Source organism: Dipodomys ordii, unplaced genomic scaffold (assembly GCF_000151885.1).
Source record: "Dipodomys ordii isolate 6190 unplaced genomic scaffold, Dord_2.0 Scaffold113, whole genome shotgun sequence".
Taxonomy (NCBI): domain Eukaryota; kingdom Metazoa; phylum Chordata; class Mammalia; order Rodentia; family Heteromyidae; genus Dipodomys; species Dipodomys ordii.
The window spans coordinates 4,098,869-4,126,131 of NW_012267329.1; the positions used below are offsets into that span (position 1 = coordinate 4,098,869).

Sequence of the window (27,263 nt, forward strand, 5' to 3'; positions counted from 1 at the left end):
CTTCTATTACAGGATATCTAATGATTGAAAAACAAGTGAAAATAATGGGACAATGAATTTGTAAAACAGCCAGGCACTGGTGGCTCATGCCTGTAATCCTAGAAACCTAGGCGGCTGATATGAGGACTGCAGTTTGAAGCCAGCATGGAAAGTCTAAGACCCTTACCTTCCCTAAAACAACCAAAAGCTGAAAGTTGCCCTGTGGCTCAAGAAGAAGCATTAGCCTTGCTTGAGCAAAAGCAAATCAGGTTCAGCACCTAGGCCTTGAGTTCAAGCCCTCAGACCAATACCAAAAAATAAGCTATAAAACATTCCCCAAATGGTATTGTTACCATTCAAATGCGTACTTAAATGTCTTTCTGATAATTCCGAGGCAACTCAGATGAAAGGTAATACTGTCTCCTCACAGCAATTGTAAGGGTGTCATCCTACCCCACCCTTGTCTTGCTGTGTAGCCTGAACTTTTCAAACTTAGATCCACCTGCCATAGCTTTTGTATACATCACCCTCACCTGCCTTTATTAAAGATGTGATTTTTGATGCTGGGCAGTCTGTCCCATTCTACCATTTTAATGTTTTTTTAGTAATGATGCTCTAGTAAAACCACACTATGGGTTTTAGAGTACTTGCCAGCATGTATGAGACCCTGCTAGGTTCAATACATACCTTCTGTTTCTATGCTATTTGAACCAAAGGCATAGTTCACAGGGACTATGACTGTTTTGATGCCCAAACGCTAACAGAATAACCAAGACAAGTTTCTAAGGAATGCAGGTACATGGCTTTTCAATGTCATTTAGTTCCGGTTTTACCTGCACTGTGTTGCTGCTTCACATACCATGCCTCATTTGTAATCTTGTCTCTGGGGCATGATTATTAATTTTTTACCATTATAAGGTCAAAATTATAAGACACATTAGTATTCTTTGCACACATCTCAGTAAAGGGTGGGGAGGACTGCTTAACAGTTTAGTGTACTTACATGAGTATTTCAAAACCAGTTCAGTAACTTTATTTGAACAACTTTGCTTTTCAGTATCGCTTTTTTTGTCCAATGTGGGGCTTGAACTCTGGGCATGGGCGCTGTACCTGAGCTCTTCAGCTCAAGTCGAGAGTTCTACCACCACTTTGAGCCATAGGGCAACTTCTGGTTTTCTGGTAGTTAGCTGGAGATGTCTCACTTTCCTGCCCAGGCTGGCTTTGAACCACAATCTCGTATTCCCAGCCTCTTGAGTAGGGTAGGATTGTAGACTTGAGCTGCCAGTGCCAGCTCAGTATCCAGCTTTTGAGAACTAGATTTTTTTTTTTGGGGGGGGGGTCCGGTCGTGGGCCTGGGCACTGTCCCTCAGCTCTTCAACTCAAGGCTAGCACTCTACCACTTGAGCCACAGTGCCACTTCCGGCTTTTTACCTGCTTATATGGTGCTGAGGAGCTGAACCCAGGGCTTCATGCATGCAAGACAAGCGCTGTACCACTGAGCCACCTTCCCAGCCCCAGGACTAGATTCTTTTATGCTTGATTTGAAATCTCATTTGTTGACTCTGCTAAGTTTGGAAGCTGTATTGACTCATCACACCTACAACTGGTTTGAAATACTTTTTGAAAGTACTATTAAGAACTCTTTAGGGCTGGGAAGGTGGCTCAGTGGTAGAGTGCTTGCCTTGCAAGGCATGAGGCCCTGGGTTCAATTCCTCAGCACCACATAAGCAAAAAAGAAAAAAGCCGAAGTGGCACTGTGGCTCAAGTGGTAGAGTGCTAGCCTTGAGCTGAAGAGCTTAGGGACAGCGCCCAGACCCAGAATTCAGGCCCTACAACCAAGCCCCCCTCCCCCCAAAAAGAACTCTTTAAATTAGTACACAACAGTCTGGAATCAGGACCCCAGGAAGAGGCTTTTAAAATTGTTAAAGCATAAGGCATTAAAAAAAACATGAAAAACCAAACAAGAAAATGCCTCACATGATTTGTTTACAGTAGCCATTTGACGTTATCCTTTACCCATTTATATTGCCCTTTAGTATGAAATGGGCATTTGGTTAAAAAAAACCCATATATCACTTTTATTTCATATCTACTTGTACCCAATGGCATACACAAATGTTACTAAGAACTGGAAGAAGGAAAGTGCTGGTGGCTTACACCTGTACTCCTAATCAGGAGACATCTGAAGATCATGCTTTGCAAAGCCAGCCTAGGCAGACAGGTCCCCGTTAGTCATCTCCAGTTAGCCACTCAAAAACTGCAAGTGGGAGATGTAGCTCAAAGTGTTAGAGCTTTAGCTTTGAGCAAGAGCTCAAAAGACAGTGCCCAGGCCCTGAGTTCAAACACCACAATCTACCAAAAACAAAAACACAAAAACCTGGAGGTGAGAAGTAAAAGTTTAAAAGCAACTATGTACTACCTAAAGCCATCTCCCTCACCCTCCAAAGAGAAAATTTCCTTCCTCACTTTCAGAATATTTCTAAGGGGGCCCAAGCATTTTTTAAGCTCAGGGTGTCCTTAATATATTAGGCACTTGCCATCTTTAGAAATGTCTGAGGTTCTGAAAGTCGCCATCATGAAAGTGAGCTTCCTGGTGTAATAAACCAGCTGCCTAAGGGGAAGTATGTTTGCAAGTGTGACCCCCAGGAAATCATGGAACAAAAGAAATTGTCAGGAGAGGCAAATGGAAGTGCCTTGGGAACCAGAATTTATTTCTGGCTGTTTCTGAGTAGGTTAAGTCTGGACTCTAGATGAAGGAAAACCAGCCACCAGACCCTCCCCTCCGAGTACAGGCAGACTTTGCCTATGAGCAGGTTAGTCACACTTTCCTTGCTATATTCTGGCACTCCAGCCAGCCACTTGAGATATAGCACTAAGCCCTGCTTTAGCTGGTTTTTTTTAAAGCCAGCCTCCCGTAATCCTACTCAGGAGGCTGAGATCTGAGGATCACAGTTCAAAGCCAGCGGAGCAGGAAAATCTGCCGGACAACCAGAAGTGGCACCGTGGCTCAAGTGGTAGAGCACTCACCTTGAGCTAAAGAGCTGAGGGACAGCACTAAAGCCCACAGTTCAAGCCCCAGGACCACCACCAACAAAACCCCAAACCAGCATATTCTCACTTTCACTGAAATTATTTGGTAGAAGATGAGTGGCCAAGTAGGAAAAGCTTTGGCCTAAGAACTAAGTCTTAATATCCCTCAAAATCTTGAAGATAAATAACTGCCCCATAAAAAATGTTTTGCAAGTGAAAAAAAATTTCTAACCACAAATAGCTTAGGGCATACTCTCCTACTTGTTGGAGAACAGCTGCCAAGAGTCTTTTAAAAACAAATTCTAATTGTCAACAGGTATTAGGCAGAGGCCATACATTTCAGGATCCATCTGACAGGATCCCAATATACAGACAAGAAGGTAGAGATGCCACTTTAGAACCTTACTCAGACCACAAATCAAAAGGATGTTAAACATTTAATGAACCTCCTATGTGGCTTCAAGCCACCAGGATACAGGCACCCCCAACACCCTTAATCTTCTCCTCAGCTCTTCTGCTGAAGAATTTGGCTTTCACGATGACAGGCTGCTTCGGAAGCTTTCCTTTCCCCAAAACCTTGTAGTAGCCCTAGGAGAGAAAAGAATTTACAATATAGCATAGCAGATATGAACACCCCAAATGTGATAAGAAAAAAAACCTGCCAATCACTCTCTAAAAATCCATGTGGGCATGTTTCTGATCTAGGCATTAATGGGGGCACTGCCATCCCCCATCAGTGAATCAAGACCAGTAGATTCTTTTTGAGAACTCTAGCACACCAAGACAAGTACCATGTCAGGATGTGACTCTAGTCTCAAGCTAAGCAATCTCCCAAAGGACAATCACCCCAAGAATACTGAAAAGTTCTGACCACTAAAATCTCAAGGAACACTAGGAAAAGATTTAAAGCTTAATTTGGATGGGTGTACAGGGATAGGATGAATGGAGTACAATGTATCAGTGGAATAGTCACAATAATGCAGGCCCTGAATAATACTTAGAGAACCTAGAGTTGTACTTCATGACCAGAATAAAACTCTAGCCAAGAAACGAACTTGGTAGGATCAGGGCAATAGGTAAAGTGGTTACTGGTTACAACAATATACAAGTAGCAATGAAGTGAATTGAGAGCATCATTCCAACTGTCCTGAGGAAGACACAGCAAAACATCTGATCAATCTGTGCTGAATTTTCATTTCTTTAAACGTTTTTGTTTTTGGGTCCGGTCGTGGGGCCTGAACTCTGGGCCTAGGCGCTTATCCCTCAGCTCTTCAGCTCAAGGCTAGTGCTCTACCATTTGAGCCGCAGCACCACTTCCAGCTTTTTTTCTTTTTTGCTTATGTGGTGCTGAGGAATCGAACCCAGGACTTCATGCACGCAAGGCAAGCACTCTACCACTTAGCCACCTTCCCAGCCCTGAATTTTCACTTCTCAAAGAGAAAATGGGACCACAACAGGAGTAGGAAATAGTTCTGTTTTGGCCAAACTCAGTTACTTGAGGTTGGTGATCCTACCCAAAGGTGGAATTTCTTAGTGGCTAAGTACAAGACAGATCTCAGGGAAAAGCTTAGTTTAAGGCCAGACAAGGAACTTTACAAAATATCTCACTTACCGATCGAACCACATCAATGATGGGAGCAACTCCAGTCTTGTTTTTGGCAGCATTCACCCGTGTCTGCTCGCTGACCAATGTCCACAATTTATCAAGGTTAACAGTTGGACAAAAACTCTGGTTCCTCTTTAAGTGGTAATGCCTCATACCAACTTTCCCAAAGTAACCTGGGTGACTGGGAAGAGAAGGCAATCACTTTTATAACCTTGTTCCAGTAAGAGGCTTTATCATCTCTGTAGGCACAGCCTTCAACTGCTATGACTAGCACCTAGCAGGCACCTCCCAAAAAAATCTTGTCACTGAAGTACACTACTGTTCAGTCTATGGAAAAAGTACATCTATTACAGATTTCCTCAATTGTCAAAATAAAACTTCTTTCTAATTGATGGGAGATAGAAAAATCCACTTTTCATACATTAACTAGAAGCGTGTCACTAACCTGGTGACTGACTGTGCCACAAAGCACACAGCCAGTGAATAAGGTCAGCATTTATTCTTCGAGGACTCTAGCACACTAAGGCAACAACCGATACCCAAGCGTGACTCTAGCCTCGACAACTGGTTTACCCAAAACAATTACAACTTTCCTAGGCTGTCCGAATTAGTTAAAAGCGAAGTCCAAGCAACTCACTATTTGTCAAAGTTGATCCTGTGGTGATGCATACCACCAGCATTACCGCGTCCTCCCGGGTGCTTCCGGTGCTTGCCTGCAGGAATACACAACTACATGGCTAACACAACCTTCTCTAGGCGCTCATTTCTACGCTCTTGCTTTATGCTCTTCTCAGCCTACGCCTCTTTTCCACGCTCCCCATCACCGCAACCCAACTTTTAATTACCATGCCCCGCGCTTAAAATCTTCTATCCTCCTGCTACTACTAAACCCTTTACAGATCCCTCCAAGAGGAGAGAAAAAAAGCTATCGTAAGGTCTTTCTTCGAACTCACTTCTAAGCTCCCAATCTCCTGACTGAGCGACCGGAACAGAGCCCGGTGGCCGACCAGAAGTTAGCACTTACCGATGCGGCCGTGGCCGTGGCTCACGTGGCCCCGCAGCTTCCGGGTCTTCCTCAGTCTGGATGGCTGTGTACGAAAAGGAGTTCACTAGTAAGGCCTAAGGAAGAAGGGCGGGGGAGAGGGGCGATGCCCGCCGGCCCGCGATGGGCCTCTGCAGGCCGTGCCAGGGCGGCGCCGGGACGAGACCCGGACCCGGGGCCGCACACGCGGCCGCCAGCAGCTCCGGCCCGGACCCACGCCCTCCATCCTGCCCCGAGGCCGGCCACGCACAGCCTGGAAGACGCGCCCCAACCTGGGGAAAGTGGCGGGGAGGCCGGGGAAAGCGGAGCTCAGTGCCACCGGCCGGGAGGAGACGGAGGAAAGAAGAGAACCACCTACCATGTCGGCGGCCGAGACCAAAGAGGGAGGTCTCCGCCGAAGTCTCGCGAGGTATGGAGCCCCGGGAGGGCGGGACTAAGGGACCTCACTTCCGGCTTCGGGCGGGGCTTCGTCGATCTCGCGAGTGTCAGTCTCCTGTGCGCCGCCGGTTCTAAGGCTAGTCCTCTCCTTCCCTGCCGAGTCCTCGCGGCGTGGCGGCGGCGGACCCTCTCAGGACCTTTGTAGCCAGCCGGGTGTACCAGCTCTGGTGCAGGAGTTTGCAGCATGGCATTGCGCGCTGCTTTGGTGCGGCCTGGGTGGGCCTGGCCTTTTTCTAGTCTTGGCCCCGGAACCACTTATGCCTACCCGAAAGGCCTCGGTGACCTCTCAGCCAGATGCCCGGCCTTTGTAATCTCATGTGTTCCCCCTACCCCGTGTTGTTGTTTTGGGGTGGGTGGGTAATGTGGTTTCTTTTTCCAGGTACTGGGGACTGAACCTCGGGCCGCGCGTATCTAGGCCAGCGCATTCCCACTTGGCCGACCTGTGCATTTTTGTTTTTGGAGATAAGGTCTCTTAGAGCTAGCTTCTGGAGGCAGGCCCAGAGCTAGTTCTGTTCCTCTCCCTGACCCCCCAATAGCCGTGATTACAGCGCCACCAGCCCGCCCCTCTTTGTGTGAAGCCCTTGGAATGTTGCAACTTCTCTCGGAATGTCAGGGGCCTTCTGCCATCCCTCCTAAACCGGACATTCCCTTCCTTTCTCCTTTCCTCTTTCTGCTTTCTTCACTGGTGTCCTCTCAAGTTGTAACCACCTGCTAGGCTTCCGGGACCCAGATTCTATAAATTGTTTTTCTAAAGATTACAATTAAATTTTTTTTCCAGAACCTGATTTGTGGTACCCCAGCCCTTTCTTCTGCCTACCCAGTATGGGTGCAAACATTTCCCCTGACTCAATTCAGTCACAGTCACTCACTTGCTCACCTTTACCACCAAAAAATTTAGTGTGATCTTACATACTTGTCAAGTTTCATTTTTCTTCTCTGCTAGTTAAAGGTTTGGTGGTTTTCTCTTAAATTCATGCACTCCCAGTTCCTTGCATGTTCTCTTCAACAAATAAATATTTCTAACCAAAGAGTAGAAAAGACATCTCTTCCATCTCTAGACAGTTCCTTCAGCCAGTATTGAAGATTCCATTCCCTCAATTATCCTCTCAATGTGAGTGTATTAAATTTCTTTGCCTTGCTCTCTTTAGGTAAAGTTTGAGCCAGCATACATTCAGTTTTCCCTGTTTACCACCCTTGCGCTTTCCTTTACAGTCAAGTTCCCCAAAAGAGTAGCCTACAAAGTGTATTTGCTAGCCCCTGTTCATTGTTTAATCCGCTTCGTAACCTTCAGCAAAACAGCTCTTACTAACCTCACCAACCGTCAAAGTGAAGAGACTTACTGAATTCTTCATGTCAATTGTTCTTTCTATTGTACTTTACTCCTTTGACTTCTTTTCCTTCCTCCTACTTCACCAGCTATGCCACCACTTAAATGTTGGCATTTCTTAGTTTGAGTTCTGTTCCTCTTTCCACATAGAAGATCTTGAGTGGCTTCTATTCACATTTCTATTAAGCTCCACACCCAAGATACTCACTTGATTCCTGGCCTTAGACACTACAGACAAATATATCGTGGCAACTGTCTTTGCTCACTGGCACTTTATTTTTTAATATGGAGAGTGACACTATTGTCCATTGACATAATGTTGTCAGATCAGATAATTATTCCCATAGACTCTCTTCCTCTAATTTGCTGTCAACATCTTTTTGTTTCTTTATGAAATTACTTACTCTTTTTTAGCCTTAGCACCATTTTCTTCATTTCTTCATTCAGGCCCTCATCCATTTTTTTTTCTTGTGCTTGTTGTGGGAATTGAACTCAGTGCCTGGACTCTGTCCCTAAGTTGTTTTACTCAAGCCTAGAGCTGTTTTGCTATACAACTTGAACCACAGTTCCACTGACAGCTTTTTGGGGGTGGTAAGTTACTTGGAGTCACCCTATCTTTTGTCTGGAGTTTCTGCAGTCATCCCACCTGCATTCTAAACCTTCGAATTCTTTGTCTTTCACAGAATACAGCCTACCCACAGAATACAGCCTTCCTCCATTTGCCCTTATACAATCTTTTTACTTCAGTCATACTTGGTACCTCTCCATTTTGCTTTTACTCATGCCATTTCTTATACCTGGAATGCTCATCCTCTTCCTGAGTGCATATCTGAAATCTCAACCTGTTAAGGCCCACCTTATATTCTGTTTCTTCTAAGAACACTCTAGTCCACAGTTGTAATAGCCCCAATATCTTCAAAGCACCTTACTGTTTATAAAATCTCAGTGTGCAGTACTCCCAGCCTCAATTTATGCAGAAGAAAACAGGCATAGAAGAAACAGTGTAGTGACTCATCAGAGGCAACATAGCTGGTAAAGTACAGAGCCTGGGTTTCTCCCTGCTTTTACTTCACTGACCACTCCCCCTCTGACCTCACAACATTATGCTCTTCATCACTCCTTCAGTCTTAGTCTATGATCAGCAGAAAGGTAGACAAGGTCTAAGAAGAGATCATCTTCATTTGACATCAAAACTGGCCTATAAGTGTATGTGGAGTGTTTTAAGTCACCCAGGAACTACTCTTGGAAAGATACTCAGTCAATGGAGGTAAGCTGGGTAGAGTCTTGGGGATGGAAGGTAACTATCAGATGTTTTGACTGGAGCCTGGAACAAGGATTGAGACTATTGCAAAGGTAGATGTAGGGTTCTGGGAGCTGAGAAACTGCCTCTGAATAGTTTGCCAATTCCATGGTCCCTCTCTGAATAGGGCCAGCACTTTGCATTGGGTTCTGCACCCACCTATTAGTCTTCTCGTTGGTGGTTTGATGTCCAGGGGAGGGCCATGCCTGGGCACTAATTTGTCTTAGGTTTTCCTAACCAGCTCCATCTCCTTCTCAAGGCAACCAAGGGATTTAAAGCTAAGGCTCATGTGGTGTTTGTTCAATGAGGTTCAGTTTCCCTAGCCTCCAGCTCTGAATAGCTGAGATCTGTATAAAGTTGAGGAGGTGACCTGTCCCTTTCCATCAGATCCCTGAGAAGTTTTGTCTGTGACATCTCTTCTGAAGTATAGCATGGCTTTGTGACATCTCAGTATGAGATAAGTACCCACAGAGAGTCAGCCTCAGAAAATGGCTATGAAATGAGCCAAAGGGAGACGATGATGAGGCAGGTAAACCTCAGATCTCTCTCCAAATGGCCTTGAGGACACACTGCCTTGGTGTTGCCTCTCCCTTCTGGGTTCCTGATTTCATCAGCAGTCCTTCAGACAACAGCTATTGTCGGGAGTGTGACTGCTTCCAGCCCTGGCGTTCTACTCTCCATTTCTACATTTAAACATTTAGAAATATTATGATGCCTTGTTTGTTTTTTTGGCAGTCACAGGGCTTGAACTCTGGGCCTGGGTGCTGTCCCTCAGCTCTTCAGCTCAAGGCTAGCACTCCACCAGTTGAGCCACAGTGACACTTCCATAGACACTTTCATAGACTTTTCTTGCCTGGGCTGGCTTTGAACTGAGATCCTCAGATCTCAGCCTCCTGAGTAGCTAGATTTACAGGGGTGAGCCACCAGTGCCTGGCCATGCTTTCTTTTTTTAAAATAAGACTATTATTAATTCAAGATGAGAAGAGGCAGCATTTCTAAGAGAGAAGTAGAGAAAAATTCAGACATTAAATTTATTTGAGAATTAAAACATTTTATGTTATAGAAAAAATCGTCCCCTAATAAATTATGAAAAATGCATAATTAACTGGAGTCATATCACCTTACAAAGTTGTTTGCATTCTTGAATATCACCTTTTAGCTTTTGTTTACATGGATATATAACTATATGCAAAGTTGATTATTACTTTGTTTAATTCCATGATGTTTTCTAAATCACTGCCCAATCTTAAGGATTTTTTTTTTTTTGGTGTAGTGATGCTGGGGATTGAAGCATTCAAGTAAGCACTGTATCACTGAGCTACATCCCAGACCTTTAGGGATTATTTTTATCAGCTGAAGAGTAATTTACCTTCAGCATGTTCTACAATATACTAAACCAGTTTTTGTGTGTATTTTTAGTCTTTACTTTTATTATAGTGTTCGTTATTAGAAACAAGGATGCTATGAACATTTTTGTGCATATACTTTTTTCTTTTGTGGAATTACTTGTCTAGGATAAATTCCCAGCAGTGGCATTGCTGGATTATAGAGCATAAACATTAGCGCGTGTGTGCTTGTGTGCGTGCATGCGCACACTTGTGCACAGTGTGTCTGTCAGTACTGGGTCTTGAACTCAAGGTCTTTTACTCACTGTTTTTTTTTTTTGTTGTTGTTGTTGTTGTTTTCTCTTTCTCATAGATGAGAGACAACCATGTGAGCCATACTTCTAGTCTGGGGTATTTTTGTTGCTGTTGCTACTTTTTTTTGGTTGTTGTTGTTTTAATGCTAATTCTGGGGCTTGAACTCAGGGCTTGGGCACTATCCCTGAGCATTTTTTTGCAAAAAGCCAGCACTTTGCCACTTGAGCCTTAACTCCACTTCTGGCTCTTTTAGTAGTCAATTGGAGATCAGAGTCTCATGGATTTTCTTGCCTGGAGCTGGCCTTGAACTGTGTCCCCAGATCTCAGCCTCCTGAGTAGCTAGGATTATAGGCATGAGCCATTGGTGCCTGGCTAGAGTATGAACATTTTTATGATTCATATATGCTTCAAGTATATTATTTTACTTTATGTATCTACAGCCCTGTTTCCAATCTATTTCAACTTTCATAGGCTCAGTTTTTTCCCAGTAGTTTTTTTTTAAATACATAGCATGTAGAGGAACAGCCATAGGATTTTTCTTCAGTGCAAAATAAAAATAACCCAATGTGAGGATTCATGATTTCCAAGAGTCTTTTCTTCCCTCTATTGAATAGTTTGGTGAAGGAGGTAATACTGGTACTCAGCCACTTGAGCCATACTTCCGGTACAGCTTTTTGTTGGAAATTTGAAGGTGGAGTTTACCAAACTTATCTTCCTGGGCTGGCTTTAAACCATTATCTCAGCCTCGTGAGTAGATAGGATTACAAGTATGAGGCACCAGCACTCAGTTATGTACAACATTAAAAAGAAACAAAATTTATTGTACTATAAGGAAAAATCTTATCGTACTACATGGTAGTTGTATTCCTAAAAGTTTTGTCAGAAACTAGCATGGAAAATTCTGATATTAACATGATGGCAGAGTTGGGGTGTGTAGCTCAATTGGTAGAGTGCAAAAGCTTCTGAGTTCAAACCCTATTACTACCAAATAAATAAAGCAGTAAGTTTCAGGATAGTAAATGTAAAGGGAAGATTTCTAGGGTTTTTGAGGGCAGTTTATCTGATAACACAAAAAAGATTTAAATATTTAGGTTTTAATTTCAGGGGATTAAATTAGTGGAAAGAACAGATACATATTCATTTTCTAGTTCTGTTTTTACTAGCTGAATTCTATTGACCCAACAATATGTTTTCTCTTTTTTCCCTTCATTTTTGTTTTAATGGGGATTGAACACAAGGCCTCACACTTGCTAGGCAAGTACTGTAACACTTGAGCCATATCTTCAAATCTAATTGCTTTTTTGGGGGGGAGGCAGTCCTGGGTTGTTTTTTTTGGGGGGGGGTCCAGTCGTGGGGCCTGAAGGGCCTGGGCACTGTCCCTCAGCTCTTCAGCTCAAGGCTAGCGCTCTACCACTTGAACCACAGCACCACTTCCGGCTTTTTTCTTTTTGCTTATGTGGTGCTGAGGAATCGAACCCAGGGCCTCAGGCAAGCACGCTACCACTGAGCCACCTTCCCAGCCCAGTCCTGGGTTTTTAAACTCAGTATCTCAAACTTGTTTGGCCAGCAGTGTACCACTTGAACTACACTTCCAGCCCAACCTTTTGCTGGTTATTTTGGAGTTGGAGTCTAGCAAACTTTTCATGCCCAAATTGGCTTTGAATCATGATTCTCCAGATCTCAGCCTTCTGTGTAGTTAAGAGTATCCTACTGAGTAGCTTCCTGAGTAATGAGGTATGAGCCACTGGCATCTGGCCCTATTGCTTTACTTTCTTTTTTTCTTTGTTTCTTTGTTTGTTTCTTTCTTTCTTCCTCTCTCTCTCTCTTTTTTATTTTTTTGGTGTTGTTGGTCGTGGGGCTTGAACTCAGGGCCTGAGTGCTGTACCTGAGCTTTTTCACTCAAGGCTAGTGCTCTACCACTTTGAGCCACAGCCCTACTTCTGATTTTCTGGTGGTTAATTGGAGCTGTCTCCTGGCCTTTCCCGCCCCAGGCTGGCTTCAAACTATGATCCTCAAATCTTAGCCTCCTAAGTAGCCAGGATTACAGGCCTGAGCCACCCTTACCTGGCTTAGGTTTGTTTTTTAGATAGGGTCTTAAACTTTTGTCCAGACCAGCCTAGAACATTGATCCTCCTACCTTCCTTTCTCAGTAAGTGAGGGATTGTAGTTCTTGTAATACTACACTGGGCCTATAATACTCTCTCTGAATCTCAATTTTCTCATAATTCTAAAATAGTAAGGTTTATTCATCCATTCATTTAATATTCATTGAGTATGTACTATGCACTGGCATTATGCATAGGTTCTAGGCAGTGAGAAGCAGGTATAGTGGTGAGAACAAAGACAAAGTCCTGTTCTAGGCCTATGTCCCTACACCTGTGTTTCAGACAGATAGTAAACAAGCAAACAAAAATACTAGGTACAAAGTAGCCTAGCAAAAAGTGGGTGCTCTCTTACTACCTAGTGTTTCTATTTCACATTTTCTTTTTTCTTTTTTGTTGGTTGTGGGGCCTGAACTCTGGGCCTGGGTGCTGTCCCTCAGCTCTTCAGCTCAAGGCTAGCACTCTACCACTTGAGCCACAGCACCACTTTTGGCTTTTTCTGCTTATGTGGTGCTAAGGAATCAAACCCAGGACCTCATCCATGCAAGGCAAGCACTGTACCACTGAGCCACCTTCCAAGCCCCTATTTCACATTTTCTACCTAGAATGAATACTAAATTTTGATCATTTGTTCTGTACTACTCAAGCAAACAGTCTTTAGAATTCTTACTCCTCAGTGGCAAGGCAATGTGAGCATTTGTTGTCATCCTTTGACAAGAAATCCAGATATAGAGGGTTGGGAATTTGGTCTAGTGGTAGAGTGCTTGCCTAGCATGCATGAAGTCATGGGTTCAATTCCTCAGTACACATAAACAGAAAAAGTTGGAAGTGGCAGTCTGGCTTAAGTGATAAAGTGCTAGCCTTGAGCAAAAGAGACTCAGGGATGCCCAGGCTCTGAGTTCAAACCCCAGGGTTAGAAAAAAAAAAAGGAGAAGGAGAAAGAAGAAGAAAAAGAAATTCTGTTGTGGTAAAGAGCAGCAGAGAAAGGGGATTGGAAAAGGGTCATTTGACCTTTCCCTTTATCCTCAGACAAGGCACACCATTGCTTACATCTGCCTATAAAATTTTTTGTTGTTGTTGTTGGTTGTGGGGCTTGAACTCTGGGCCTGGGTACTGTTCCTCAGCTCTTCAGCTGAAGGTAAGAGCTCTACCACTTGAGCCACAGCACCACTTCTGGTTTTCTGGTCGTTAATTGGAGATAAGAGTCTCTAGACTTTTCTTGCCCAGGCTTGCTTTGAGCTGTGTTCCCCAGATCTCAGCCTCCTGAGTAGCTAGGATTACAGGTGTGAGCCACTAGTGCCTGGCTGCCTATAAACTTTTTAACCCTTAAGATATTACTTCAGTTGTTCTTTAAAGCAAAACTGAAAGTCCTTTTGTTTTTTTTAAAATTTATTTGCCAGTAATGGGGCTTGAACTCTGAGGTCCTGTGCTGGCTGGGCTTTTTCAGTCAGGGTTGGCACTCTACCATGCTTCCAGTTCATTATTTCGCTAGTTAATTGGAAATGTAGTACCATGGATTGATTGTCTGTTCTGCCCAAATTGGCTTTGAATCATGGCCTTCCAGGTCTCAGCATCCTGAGTAGCTAGAATTACAGATATGAGCCAACAGCACCAAGTTTCTTCATATTCTTATCCTATGTAGTAAGTAATCACAGGTAAAGCAAAGCCAAACCACCTCCCTGAATTCCCAGGATTCTTTTGTCTTTTCTTTTTTTTGGTCGCAGGGTTTGAACTTGGCCTGGGTGCTGACCCTCAGCAATTCAGCTCAAGGCTAGCGCTCTACCACTTGAGCCACAGCACCACTTCTGGCTTTTTTTTTCTTTTTGCCTATGTGGTGCTGAGGAATCGAACCCAGGGCCTCAAACATGCAAGGCAAGCGCTCTACTACTGAGCCACCTTCCCAGCCCCAAATATTACTTTTTTTTATTGGTCACAGGGCTTGAACTCTGGGCCTGGGCACTGTCCCTCAGCTCTTCAGCTCAAGGTGAGTGCTCCACCACTTTGGTAGAGCCACAGTGCCACTTTCAGTTTTCTGAGTGGTTTATTGGAGATAAGAGTCTCAGGGACTTTCTTGCCCAGACTGGCTTTGAACTGCAGTCCTCAGATCTCAGCCTCCTGAGTAGCTAGGATTATAGGTGTGAGCCAACGGCGCCTGGCTCAAATACTACTTTTGCTGACTAGAAATTTCAAATTTTCAAGCAAAGGTGAGAATTGATGTTTTAGCTGCCTCTATGAATTTGACAGTTTCCTAACAATTTTTTTATTTAATTAAAGTGATATTAACAAGTAACTTTATAATTGTTTAACAAATGTATCAGTCTTTGGAATATTACTGGACTCATTCTTTTCCAAATTATTTATAAATGGTATTACCAAATTATGCTTGGCTAGAAGAACAGATTAAAGCACAAGGTAGATCTGTGGATTTTTTTTTTTTAATCGGTCATGGGGCTTGAACTCTGGGCCTGGGTGCTGTCGCTCAGCTCTTCAGCTAAAGGCTAGCACTCTACCACTTGGGCCATAGCGCCACTTCCGGTTGGAGATAAGAGTTTCTCGGACTTTTCTTGCCGGGGCTGGCTTTGAACAGCAATCCTCAGAGCTCAGCCTCCTGAGTAGCTAGGATTACAGGCGTGAGCCACTGACGCCCGGCTAGATCATTGGATTTTAATGGAACAGAAGAAGAAAAGTTAATTGGTATAGTTTAAGCTTTTGTGTTATACAACTAACATTGAAGAAACTATTGTTTGCTAAATTTTTGTGTAATATCAAAGAAGTCACAATTATCTGATAAAGCTATTACACAATAGTTCCATTTTTTACAAATCTCTATCTGTTTGGGGCTATATTTTCTTCTTGTACAAAAAAGCATATAGCAGAGAGTCAGGCAGAGGAACTTCGCTATATTCTATTAAACCAAACATTACAGATTGACAAACATGAAAAATAATTTCATTTCTCAGTAAATTTATTTTTTTAATTCTTTGCTCTCAAAAGTGTGTTATTTGGCTGGGAAAGTGGCTCAGTGGTAGAGTGCTTGCCTTGCATGCATGAGGCCCTGGGTTCGATTCCTCAGCACCACATAAGCAGAAAAAGCCAGAAGTGGCGCTGTGGCTCAAGTGGTAGAGCAGTAGTCTTGATCTGAAGATCTGAGGGACAGTGCCCAGGCCCAGAGTTCAGGCCTCACAACTGACAAAAAAAGAAAAAAAAGTGTGTTATTTATGTGAACATGTAAGGGTTTAAATTTTTTTATTATAAAAGTTCACTTATTTACTTATCTAACTTATTTATCTTTTTGATTCTGGGACTTGAACCCAGGACTTTCTGCATGCTAAACAAATGTCTTAACACCAAGCTGTATTCACTGTTCATATTATTTTTTTATACATTAATATTTCTTTTCATTTTTAATATGGTATATAGTAATAGATATTGCTCACACAAAAATCTATTTAGGGTCTTCAATAATTGTTGGCTTCTGGAATCCTTTTGAAGGCCAACTGCCATTGTTAGAAACAAATAACGTGGCAGACACTACCAGGCTTTGTTTTCTGTAGCAGAGATGTTGGACTCTGAGTTGAGACTGTGGCCTAAGCCTCCATCCCTGGGGAACGGCATCACCTGGACTTTTGAGACTTTGTGCTCTGAGGCTTCACTGACCTGTCCTGAAACTTTCCCCTCTGAAAGAAATGTATCACTCTGTCTTGTGCTTTACTTATAGGGAGTGGAGCTTGCTCGATTTACACGCTGCTTCACCCCTGAGGATGTCATCGGAAAAGCTTCAGGCCCAGGGATGGGCACAGACATGAGCATGAACTTTATGAGGCAGATACTAGCTGATCAGAAATACTGCTTTAGGGATGAACCAATAGAGACTAAACTCATTATAACATCGACTTGCTCATTGTGCCAACGGGACTTGCAAGATGAGAGTTCTCGGCTGCTACCTTGCCAACATTTGCTCTGTAAGAACTGCTTCCATAGCTTAATACAGGACCTAGGACATGCTGCCAAGGTTGCTGGGACTGTCTTAGATGGTAAGTACAAAAGCGTAGGTTCCCTGCCTTCTGCAGAACAGGCTTCTCTCTGTTTCACAGGAACTGAGTTTCAGGTGTAGGCAGAATCAGAATTTAAATGCCCAAGGGACACTCATTTCTGAAAGCAACTCTGGGGAATCTGTGAGACAAAGCAAATCCTCTCGATGCCCAATATATCTGCTTTGTAAGCCAGGGACTTTTCATCTTTGGGATTTCCTTAAATTGGTGGCAGACTAAGAAATCTGTGAAGTTTTTTTTTGAGGTTTGGCTGACTCCCCAGATGGAAAAGATGTGTCCTACTACATTAAACCTTGAAATCAGAAAGCACAGCCGGCTGCCTAGTGTCGGTCATGAACAGATTTTCAAGAGAACCTTTCACTGTTTAAGTTGCTGCTTGACAGTGGGGAGCATGTGTCTTACTCCTGAATGTCAGGTTTCCTAGGAAACAATGGCATTGAGAACTGCAAAGTCCTTGGAGACAGGAAGCAGGTCCCTTCATTTCAGTATTCTAGCACATGGTATGAAATAGAAGTACAGTAAGTTATCTATTGAATGAAATTGTACAGGGAGAAAGTCAAGCAAGTGGCAACATTTAAAATATTTTGTTTATGCCTTGTAATATTTCCAAAGTGATTTGTACACAAATGTGGGTTTTCTTCAAGATACCGTGGCTTAGATCTGGATCTTGAACCCTCTGAACCTGTGACAAGCAACCTAACCTCTCTCAATCTTCTGAGATGGTGTACTTTGATTTCTAAAATAATGTATGATTTTTTAAACTTACATAGCCTTGTTCTTTGTTAAGCTTTATTTATTTTATTTTAGCTGGTTAAGACCTGGGTGCTGTCCCAAAGCTTCTTCTGCTCAAGGCTAGCACTCAACCACTTGAGCCACAACTCCACTTCTGGCTTTTTTTTTTTTTTTTGTAATTTATTGGAGGTAAGAGTCTCAGAGGAGGAGAGAAAGGGAAATAACAAAATGCTGAAATAAAGATACAGATTGATCCTTTGTAACAATGATATGCACAAGACACTATGTTGAAAACTAATTTTACAACTTGTGTGGGGGTGGCAGAGGGAGAGTTGTGGGAAAAACAAAAGTGGGGGTAACAATGCTCAGTAGGAAATGTACTCATTACTCTACTCATGTAACTGTAGTATCTTTACAATATATATATATATATATATATATATATATATATATATTTAAAAAGTCTCACAGACTTTCCTGGCTAGGCTGGCTTTGAATCATGATTCTCAGATCTCAGCCTCCTGAGTAGCTAGGATTATATAGGTGTGAACTTTATTTATTTATTTATTTTTTTGTCAGTCAGGGCCTGGGCGCTGTCTCTCAGCTCTTCAGCTTAAGGCTAGCACTCTACCACCTGAGCCATAGAGCCACTTCTAGCTTTTTCTGCTTATGTGGTGCTGAGGAATTGAACCCAGGGCTTCATGCATGCAAGCACTCTACTTTGAGCCACCTTTCCAGCCCCAGAATAGTAAGTTTTATAAGTTAAAAACAAAGCCTAATGGCCTGGTACCTGTGGCTCACAGCTATAATCCTTTCTACTCAGGAGGCTGAGATCTGAGGATCAAGGTTCCAAGCCAGCCAGGGCAGGAAAGTCCTTAAGACTCTTATCTCCAGTTAACCACCAAGAAGCTTGAAATGGAGCCATGGCTCAAATGGTATAGTGTTAGCCTTGAGCAAAAAAGCTCAGGAACAGAGCCTAATACCTGATTTCAAGCCCCAGGACAGGTGCAAAAAAACCCCTTAATATTCTAGTTATAAAAGTAGGAATCTAGCATGATTTAACAATGACTTTTAAAGGGTCTATAATTAGCCTTTAAACTTATTTATAAACAATATTTGCTTTTATAACTTAAATGTATTATAATTACTATCATTATAATTTTTCATTACTGGGGTAGAATTCAGGGCCTCACTCTTGCTAGGAAGGTGTTTTACTAATTCATCCATGCTCCAAACTCTTCCTACCTTTTTTCTTGTTTGTTTGTTTTTTTGGGTCCGGTCATGGGGCCTGAACTCTGGGCCTGGGCGCTGTCCCTCAGCTCTTCAGCTCAAGGCTAGCGCTCTACCACTTGAGCCACAGTACCACTTCCGGCTTTTTTCTTTTTGTTTATGTGGTGCTGAGGAATTGAACCCAGGGCCTCTGGCATGCAAGGCATGCGCTCTACCACTGAGCCACCTTCCCAGCCCCCCTACCTTTTTTCTTAAAGTAATCCACTTATCTGTAAATTTGGCATTTTTGATTACTTAAGGAGCTTTGGAAATACAGTAAATTTATAACTAAGGTGACTCTTAAACATGTCATAGCAGTTCCAGCACTGTTGGAATGATTCAAACTATGTATAAAGAACCACAAAGCCAGGCACAATAGCACATGTCTGTAGTTCCAATATTCAAGAGCCAGAGGCAGTAGGATTTCAGGCTCTGGTCTATACTGGACAACTTACCAAGACTATCTGGATGAAACAACAAAACTAACTCATATAATGTAATAATTACAAAACAAACTGATTCACAAAAGATCAAAAGGCTTAGGCATTTCTCCTAAGAAGGTACATGAATGGCCAATAAGCACATGAATAAATGTCTAGTAGCATCCCTATTAGAGAACTCTAAATCAAAACCACAAAAAGGTAATCACATTCATTGATAAACAAAACTCCCCAAATCCTCTAGAAAATAACAAGTGTTGGCAAAGATATAGAGAAATTGGAATCTTTGTGCATAGTTGCAGGTAATTTAAGTATAGCTGCTGTGAAAAAAATTTCAGTTCCTAAAAAAATAAAAAATAGAATTAATAGAACCATTCTTCTGGTTACATACCTAAAAGAAATTTTGAATAGGGACTTGAAGATATATCTGTATACCCATGTTCACATTTTTATTGCATTATTTGCAATAGACACAGGTTGGAAGCATCCCAGGTATCTATCACCAGATGGATAAACAAATGTGGTATGACCATACAATGGAATATTGTATGGAAGGAAATTCCGACATCTTGCAACGTGGATGAACCCTGAAGACATTGTGCTAAATGAAACAAAGCTGAATACAAAAACATACTATTTGGTTCCAGTTAAAGGAGGTACCTAGAGTAGTAATTCGTAGAGACTGGAAGTAGAATGGTGGTTGTTGGGAGCAGGGGAAAATAAGAAGTTGCTTGGAGTTAGATGAGAGTTTCAATTTTGCCCACTTTAAGGTGGGATCTTCTTTTATTATTGTTATACTCTGGTTATCCGTCCCTATCAGATATATGATTTGTAAATATTTCCTCTCATTCTGTGGGTTGCTGATTTATTTCATTGATGCATAAAACATTTTTCCTTTGTTGCCTATGCTTTGGGTATCATGGCCAAAAAAATCATTGCTTAAATTCAGTGTTTTAAGAGTTTTATAGTTTTAGCATTTAGGTCTTTAAAGTTTTTGTTTGTTTTTTTTTTTGTTTATTTTTGTGCTGGTCTTAGGGTTTGAACTCAGGGCCTGGGTTCTGTCCCTAAGCTGCTTTTGCTCACTTCTAGCATTCTACCACTTGAGTCACAGCTCCACTGCCAGCTAATGTAAGTGTTCTGAGTACATTTAAGGCAGGTTGGGCCAAGCTATGATGTTCATTAGGCTAAGTGTATTAAATGCATTTTCAATTTGTAATATTTTCAATTTACAATGGGATTATTGGGATAAAACATTGTCATAAGTGGAAGTGCTTCTTTATTTCCTTTTAGGCCTGATTGGAAACTATCCCAGGCCAAATTATATCCAAAAGTTGGCCTCTGAGTATACTAAAAAGATACTTTAAGTAAATTCAGCAAGCCCTGAAATGAGATAGCTTCTCTGAAACTGACATTTGCCATATACTGGTTTAGTCTTCAAGATTCTCAAGGTTCCTGTAGTTTTATTTTTTTAAATTAGGGCAGTTAATTGGATATTTCCTTCCTTGTGTGAGTAAAAAGAACATTTTTTTTCTCTTCAAAGAAACTAAATAACAAATTGTGCCTGGGAAGCTTTAATTCTCATATCAAAATTCTAAAATCTATATGCTTAAAATCTTTCCTAATTCTCAACGTGAGGGATGCAGTCAATATGTGGGAAGTGTCCTGGCTGAAAGTTACACCTCTGCAGCTCCTAGACCCTTGGCACTAACATACGAGGCAACCTCAGGTCCTCTCTTGACTTTGAAGTTGGACTCAGTGAGCATTTACAATACTAAATAACCTCCACAGGCAGCCCTGTGCTTCCTGAAGCTAGTTAAGGGTGACAGCATATTCCTTGTACACAGCTAATGCTGAAAGGGGGAGCAATCACTGGCCCTTGGTGGGCAGGCCTTGGGGGATTTGGGAAGATCCAAAGGAAAGGGAACTGATGCAAGATGCTACAACCTTGTAGTCAGAGAGGGAAATGACTCTTAATGAGCAGCTCAGCTGGAGGGGCTCTAATGGCCTTGGGTGAAAATAGGAAGCAGGGGATGAGATCTCAGTTACTGGAGCCTGTAAGGCAGATAATGGCTGTTCACTTGCTTATTCATTGTGCTAGACAGTATGTCCAACTTCTGTGAATGTGTGTGGGACCATTGCAGGCAGTGACCCAAACCTCCCAGGTAGCGGACAGGTTGTACTGCACAAGATTGAACTGGGTATGTGGCAGGTGCAGAAGCTGGAGTTCCAGAGTTCTGTCAGATTGGTGGCTTTCTAGTTCATGAACAGTTTCCTCACCTTAATTGGCTCTCTAGAGCCTTAGGAGTGGTGCTGGCACCTCTGAACAGTACTGGTTACTGGGAGAGCAATTCCCCTGGCAATGGGAAGGAGGCAGGTTGTGTTGGAGGGAGGTGGGGAGTACTTGATACCACCAATACTGTGTGGAAAACTATGGCTAGAACAGATTGGCTAAACAAGGGAATTCAAGGTGGCTATGATTAAGAGATGAGTATTGGAGGGGCTTCTTGTCCATGAAAGTCTGCCATTCAAGACGTCTCCCATATAAGAGGGGATGAATATGGCTTACTACATTGAAGGCCAGAGAGCAGGAAAAGCCTTTAGAGTACATCTCCAACTGCTCTCTGCAAAGATGGATCAGGGATGTAGAAGGAGCTAGGATCCTGCTGAGAGGGTCATGTAATTGGTTGCTTGCAGAGCCAGGAAAAAAAAAATCATTCCCTTGCCTAACAATTTAGGGCTTGTTTGGACTTACAGACCACAAAAGCTGCAGACCTAGAAAAGATTGCTGCCTTTGGTTTCCCTACTGTCTTTTTCTAAGGTCCAGTTAGAATTGGAATCCATGGCTTTGCATAGAGTATGTCAGTAATTCAATTTTTGGATTGAATCCTGAGTTTGGGGTGCAAAGAAATAAGGTTGCTATCTGCATCAGTGAGGGACTGCCAGATGATCCTAGACTCACCTATACCTTCTACATTTCACTGTGGAAATCTTGTCACATGAATCTTGTATCATAGCCATGTAGCTTCTAGGAGCATTAGCTGTGAAGACCATGGACCATGCAATCCATTCATCTAACTTTCATGCTCACATTCTGACTCTTGGCTCAGATCTACTGCTGGCTCTGCTTCCTAGTCCCTGGATATTTTTGGCTGACCTTAGTTTATTCTCTGTTCTTTACACTAGTGATACTTTCCTTGAACTCATTTTACCTATTACTACTATAGGTTACATTCCCCAATCCTTTAGTCTGGACCCTAATCATGCCTTCTGACTCCAGGCCTGTACTTTTAGCAACATAAAGGCTCCCAATTGGTTGCACTTAAGAATGGGAACTTAGTATAGCTTTCCGGGCTCTTCTCAATCTGTTCCAAAATTAATTTTACAGCTTCATTTCTATAATTCCTTTTCATATACTAGAACTCACATATTGAAATTTATAATCTTCTGTTTATGATGTTGCCTCCTCCTGAACACTTTGTCCTTGTTAGTAATATCCTATCCATATTTGAAGGTCCATCTCAAGAAGGGAGCCAGTAATCAGAACTAGAGCTTACAGATATGGGAATGGACTTGGGCATGACAAAAAATTGGACCCCTAAGAATGGGAGGCTAGACCAGTTTAAAAAGCTCTTGCTTTAGGCTAGCAGTGGCTAGTTTTTTATATATTTATTTATTTTAATTTTTTTTTTGGTCCGGTCGTGGGGCCTGAACTCTGGGCCTCGGCACCGTCCCTCAGCTCTTCAGCTCAAGGCTAGTGCTCTACCACTTGAGCCACAGTGCCAATTCCAGGTTTTTTCTTTTTGCTTATGTGGTGCTGAAGAATTGAATCCAGGGCCTCATGCAGGCAAGGCAAGCACTCTACCACTGAGCCACCTTCCCAGCCCCTAGTTTTTTCTTTAAAGAACTAAATAGTAAGCACCTTTGGCTTTGCTAGTAATAAATCCTCTGTCTCAACTACTCAACTCCACCACTGTAGTACAAAGCAGCCATAGTCGGTACGGAAACAGTGTCATACCTGTGTTCCAAGAAACTTGTGTTCTGTGTTTGTGTTCTGTATTGACAAAAAGCAGACGGTCTGTAGTTTTCTGACACTGAGAAATTCTGTAGGTGGCATGAAGTAGATGTGTAGGAACGAAGCAGGACTAGAAAAATGTGGAAGGAAATTCTAGGGACTGACTGTTAGGATGAGGCATGTAAAAGGTGGGGCAAATACTAGAAATAGAAGGGACTTTATTTGGGTTAAAATATGGAAGTGCTTGAAGGAAAAATGGGAATGCTATTCAGAAAGGAAACTTCCTAAAGTGTTTGGACAAATTTAAGCTATTCATGAACAATGGAAGCCATTAAATTTTTTTCTTCTTGGCTGCTGAAATATCTATATTTTAGAAAGTTATCTTAGTGAGAGAGATGATTGGGGGAGATGGGACTGACATAAGTAGGATTGTACACTAGGAGACTGCTATGTTTGTTCAGGCCTTTGGTTTCATTGTTCTAGTCTTTTTAAAATTTATTATTATTATTATTGCTGCCAGTCCTGGTACTTGAACTCAGGGCCTGGGCCCTGTCCCTGAGCTTTTTTACTCAAGGCTAGTACTCTTATCACTTGAGCAACACTTCCAACTTTTTGGAAGTTAATTGGAGATGCCTCATAGACTTTCCTGCCAAGGCTGGCTACAAACTGAGAGCCTCAGATCTTAGCCTCTTAAGTAGCTAGGTTTATAGACATTATAGACATGAACCATCAGTGCCTGGCAATATCATTTTTAACCAGTCCATCAAGATAATCATAAAATCAAGCTCCATCATGCTCCAGAATCTTTTTGAGCTGCTTTTTTTCTGTTAAGGGTCAAGATCCTTTGCTTATTCAAGGTCGTTCGGGAGCTTTTTTACCTGCTGGTCTTTCCAAGTTTATTCTCTGCCATTTCCCCTTACCTATATACTCTGTGCTTTCATAATTATCCTGTTACTTGTGGTCTTTCCTCTAACTCAACTCTGTTTTCCTTCCCCTTTACCTCCCGCTTGTGTGTGACTGTATTTCCCTAGAGGTTAGAATTAGCTGCCAAGGGACACATCCTAGGACCTTTGTGCATAATAAATGTGTATCTTCTCCGTTTGAAGTCCTATCCCCCCTCTTCTTGTGACGGACAATTGGTCACTATGGCAACTGACTGTGACGTCACAGGATAAGGACTTCAGGTGAAGTGGCAGGAGCAGGTGAGTGTATAGGAGACAGATTTTAATGTCTTCTGGAGGGTGCTCCCTCACATCCTCCTTCAGTGCTGGGGCATTGGAGGGATCTCTTGGGCTTTTTTTTTTTTTTAAATGATGCAGTGAGAATGTGTGCCTGGCATCTGCGTGCTGCAGCAGCGTGGGGCTGACAGAGTGTGTCAACTTGAGCTCTGGCTGTGCAGGCACCGCTGCTGCGTGAGCCTGTTATTCCATTCTGGATTGCTATTTTGATACCCAGATTGCATCATTCTTCCTACGTATAAACAGGGGGTCCCCAGAGCCCTGCAGCTACTCACTTCTCCACCAACACTGTTGTTGTGATGAGCTCTATTTAAATGAGCTGCCGGATTCGGGCAGGTTCCAGCCACACATGAGCACTGTCATTTTGGGGAACATGGAGGGCTGAAGGATTTTTGGATCGAGTCCTAAAAGACCTCCCGAGCTAGTTCCTGAAAGTTGAAAATCTCGTTTTCTTCCTTCTGAGCTTCTATTCCAAGGCACCCAGAGGATTAGGAAGGAGATGCAGCTAGGAAAAGAGTCGCCTCTTTGAGGTCTCCCTCTTGCTGTACAGTTTGGGAAAATTGCTGCAGAGCCTTCAAGATAAACAGGAACAGGAGGAGTCAACCAAGCTCTTTCTTGCAGGAGCATCTCAGGTGAGCTGGAGAAATGCAGCCCTGGCTGAGGATGCATCTGAGCAGAGGGGAGAAGCTCCAAGCTGCTGGGTTCTATCCACATCCCCGAGGCTTAGGCCCTGCAGCCCAGCTGGCTGCAGCGTGTAGGGTGGGTGCTTCTGGGCAACTGATGAGCACTCTCCTCCAGGACCAGTGGTGGTCTCACCTGTCGCTCCCCTGACTTTTCTCCTCTGGCTTCTCTCCTAGGTGTTGCGCTAATTACAGGGTAACAGGGCAACAGGTAAGCCTGCTGGCAGCCAGGGGCAAAATGAGCCCTGGGAGGGGGTGATGTTTTGGGTCAAAAATCTGTCTTTCTAACAGGGACTGAGCATCTGAGAAGCAGGTACAGTGCATTTCTTGAAGGTGATGTTGTTCTGGGTTATGTTCTGGGGAATGTTTCAGGGTCTTGCAGTGGGGGCTTTACTTGTTGCTCAGAATATTGGGGCTGTCTGGGGGTAGAAACGCACACATTAATTAGTGAGGGTGGCAAGTCTGCCCAGAGAATACAAACAGAACGTTTTTTTTCTCCTTGCTTAGTCCCTGACAGAGGCATGGTGAAGTAGCATGTCTGTCTTGTGGCTATAGAGGTAGTCCAGGGCTGCTCAGTGGCTTAGTGTACTACCTATGTTATGCAAGTATTGTATAGGTTTTAGCCAAGTCCCTGTTCTTCCCATGACCTCGATGCCACTTTCTGTATGATGGGGAATTGGCTAAATCAACAATGAAGGTCTTTTTGGTATTGTCCTACATGTAAGCTCTGGTAAAAGGAGCATCAGGCTGCTGTGGGTGAGATCTTGGGTCCCCACAGCAAAGTTTTATGGAGCCCTGGACAAGAGCTGATAAATGGAAGGCTTCCCAATCCTCAGAGATTTGTTTGGCACTGGGTGCAAGCTTTGCACGTGGGGTCTATATGTTCACTTGGTGGTTTGAGATAACCCACGACCAGCTTTATGAGGCCTCTTTGGGATTTCTCCTCTACCCCAGTCATCTGAGGCCCAAGTTGCCTTGGCCCTGTTATTTATGTCAGAAAGGTAGCCTCCCTACTCTAGGCCCTCCTTTCTTGCTACCTCACTAAGTCCTGGGCTGAGCACACTAGGCCCAAACGGCAGTCACAGTAGCACCAACTGAGGGTTGGTTGGCTATGCCTTAAGCCCTGGGTCTTTCAGGCACAAGAAAGTAAAAATGTGCCTCCAACTCTGCCAGTCCAGACCACACCATTGTTATGTTCTGATCATTGTTAGAGAATATTTATAATCAAACTAGTTAATTAAAATTAAATGATCTTGTTTACTTATAATTGAATCAGGGAGTAGTAGTAGAAAGGGCATGGTTTTAAAAGGCATCCATCTGCCTTCCAGTGATATAATTCCACCCCTGTCTTGTATGATCTTTGACAGGTGACAACTTCTTGAAGCCTCAGTTTCTCCAACTATGAAATGGGGACAATACCTATTTCTGAGAAATGATTTGATGATTAAATGAGATAACACATACAAAGCACCTGGCACAGAAAGTTGTGTCCAGATGTAAATTTGCCCCACAACTATTGGAGACCAGAAGTTCATTTATTTATTTACTTTTTGAGACAGAGTAGTGGGCAGGCCTCAAACTCAAGATCTTCCTGCCTCAGCCTCTCAGAGCATTATAGGTGTGCAAATCTAGAGACAGTGATCAAAGTTTTTTTTTGCTATATAACAAATGGATTGAATGACTTTGCCTTTCAGATATTCTCTCAGGTCCCTTCTCATTCTGGAAGTAGAAGCCCTGTTCTCCAGGAAGGCTTCAATGTCCTGACTCTGATTCTCAGTATTGATGTTTCTGGATGTGAACTAGAAGCCTGATGATTATTTTACATATTATATGACTTAAATACATTTTCTTAACTAGATAACAAATATAAGTACATGTTAAGTGTAATTATTTTTCCATTTTTCTCTCCTGTTGTAATCCCTCTTCAGAGGGGTGATCCCCTATATCTAGGTCTCCTCTCAGCCACAAGCTTCTCACCCCACATTCTGTGGAATTTTTTTTTAAGATTAGGTATCATATAGTGACTGTGATTGTCCTTCCTCTATCTCCCAAATGCTGAGATTATATACCTGTGTTACCAGGCCTGGTTCTTTTGACTTTCAGATAAGGATTGTCATTTTTCTGTCTTTTCCTTTCCATCTTGCATAGAAGGGTATTCCTGAAGCCTGACTGCAGTAAGCAAAAGAAAAGGCTTGGATAATCCATATTCCCTGCTATTTTTCCCCCTCCCCCCCCATCAGTTGTGGGGTCTGAACTCTGGGCCTGGGCTCTGTCCCTGAGCTCTTCAGCTCAAGGTGAGTACTCTACCACTTGAGCCACGGCACCACTTCTGGCTTTTTCTGCTTATGTGGTGCTGAGGAATCGAACCCAGGGCCT

At 42.9% G+C, this 27,263-nt stretch overlaps 2 protein-coding genes across 2 annotated transcripts in view; one reads left to right on the plus strand and one right to left on the minus strand.

The window, feature by feature from the left end:
• Positions 1–3,430: 3,430 nt before the first annotated feature.
• Rpl27a (ribosomal protein L27a) lies at positions 3,431–6,062 on the minus strand. Its single transcript, XM_013028791.1, has 5 exons — positions 6,016–6,062; positions 5,640–5,703; positions 5,253–5,328; positions 4,622–4,796; positions 3,431–3,597 (listed from the first exon to the last, which is right to left on the minus strand). Exons 1-5 carry the CDS (start codon positions 6,016–6,018, stop codon positions 3,469–3,471), a joined length of 447 nt encoding a protein of 148 aa, XP_012884245.1. The 5' UTR covers positions 6,019–6,062; the 3' UTR covers positions 3,431–3,468.
• A 10,385-nt stretch (positions 6,063–16,447) lies between these two features.
• The window catches only part of Trim66 (tripartite motif containing 66), a 48,891-nt gene continuing 38,075 nt past the window's right edge, over positions 16,448–27,263 (plus strand). Inside the window, exon 1 of the mRNA XM_013028761.1 lies at positions 16,448–16,498. The gene's annotated coding sequence lies outside the window, so the exon portion shown is untranslated. The remainder of the gene's footprint in view (positions 16,499–27,263) is intronic.

What these genes read in the sequence shown, in the direction of transcription:
- Rpl27a (XM_013028791.1), bottom strand. An exon ending in CCACGGCCACGGCCGCATCG is followed by an intron (nt 5,329 to 5,639) that starts GTAAGTGCTAAC and finishes GTATTCCTGCAG; the next exon opens with GCAAGCACCGGAAGCACCCG. An exon ending in TCATTGATGTGGTTCGATCG is followed by an intron (nt 3,598 to 4,621) that starts GTAAGTGAGATA and finishes TTTCTCTCCTAG; the next exon opens with GGCTACTACAAGGTTTTGGG.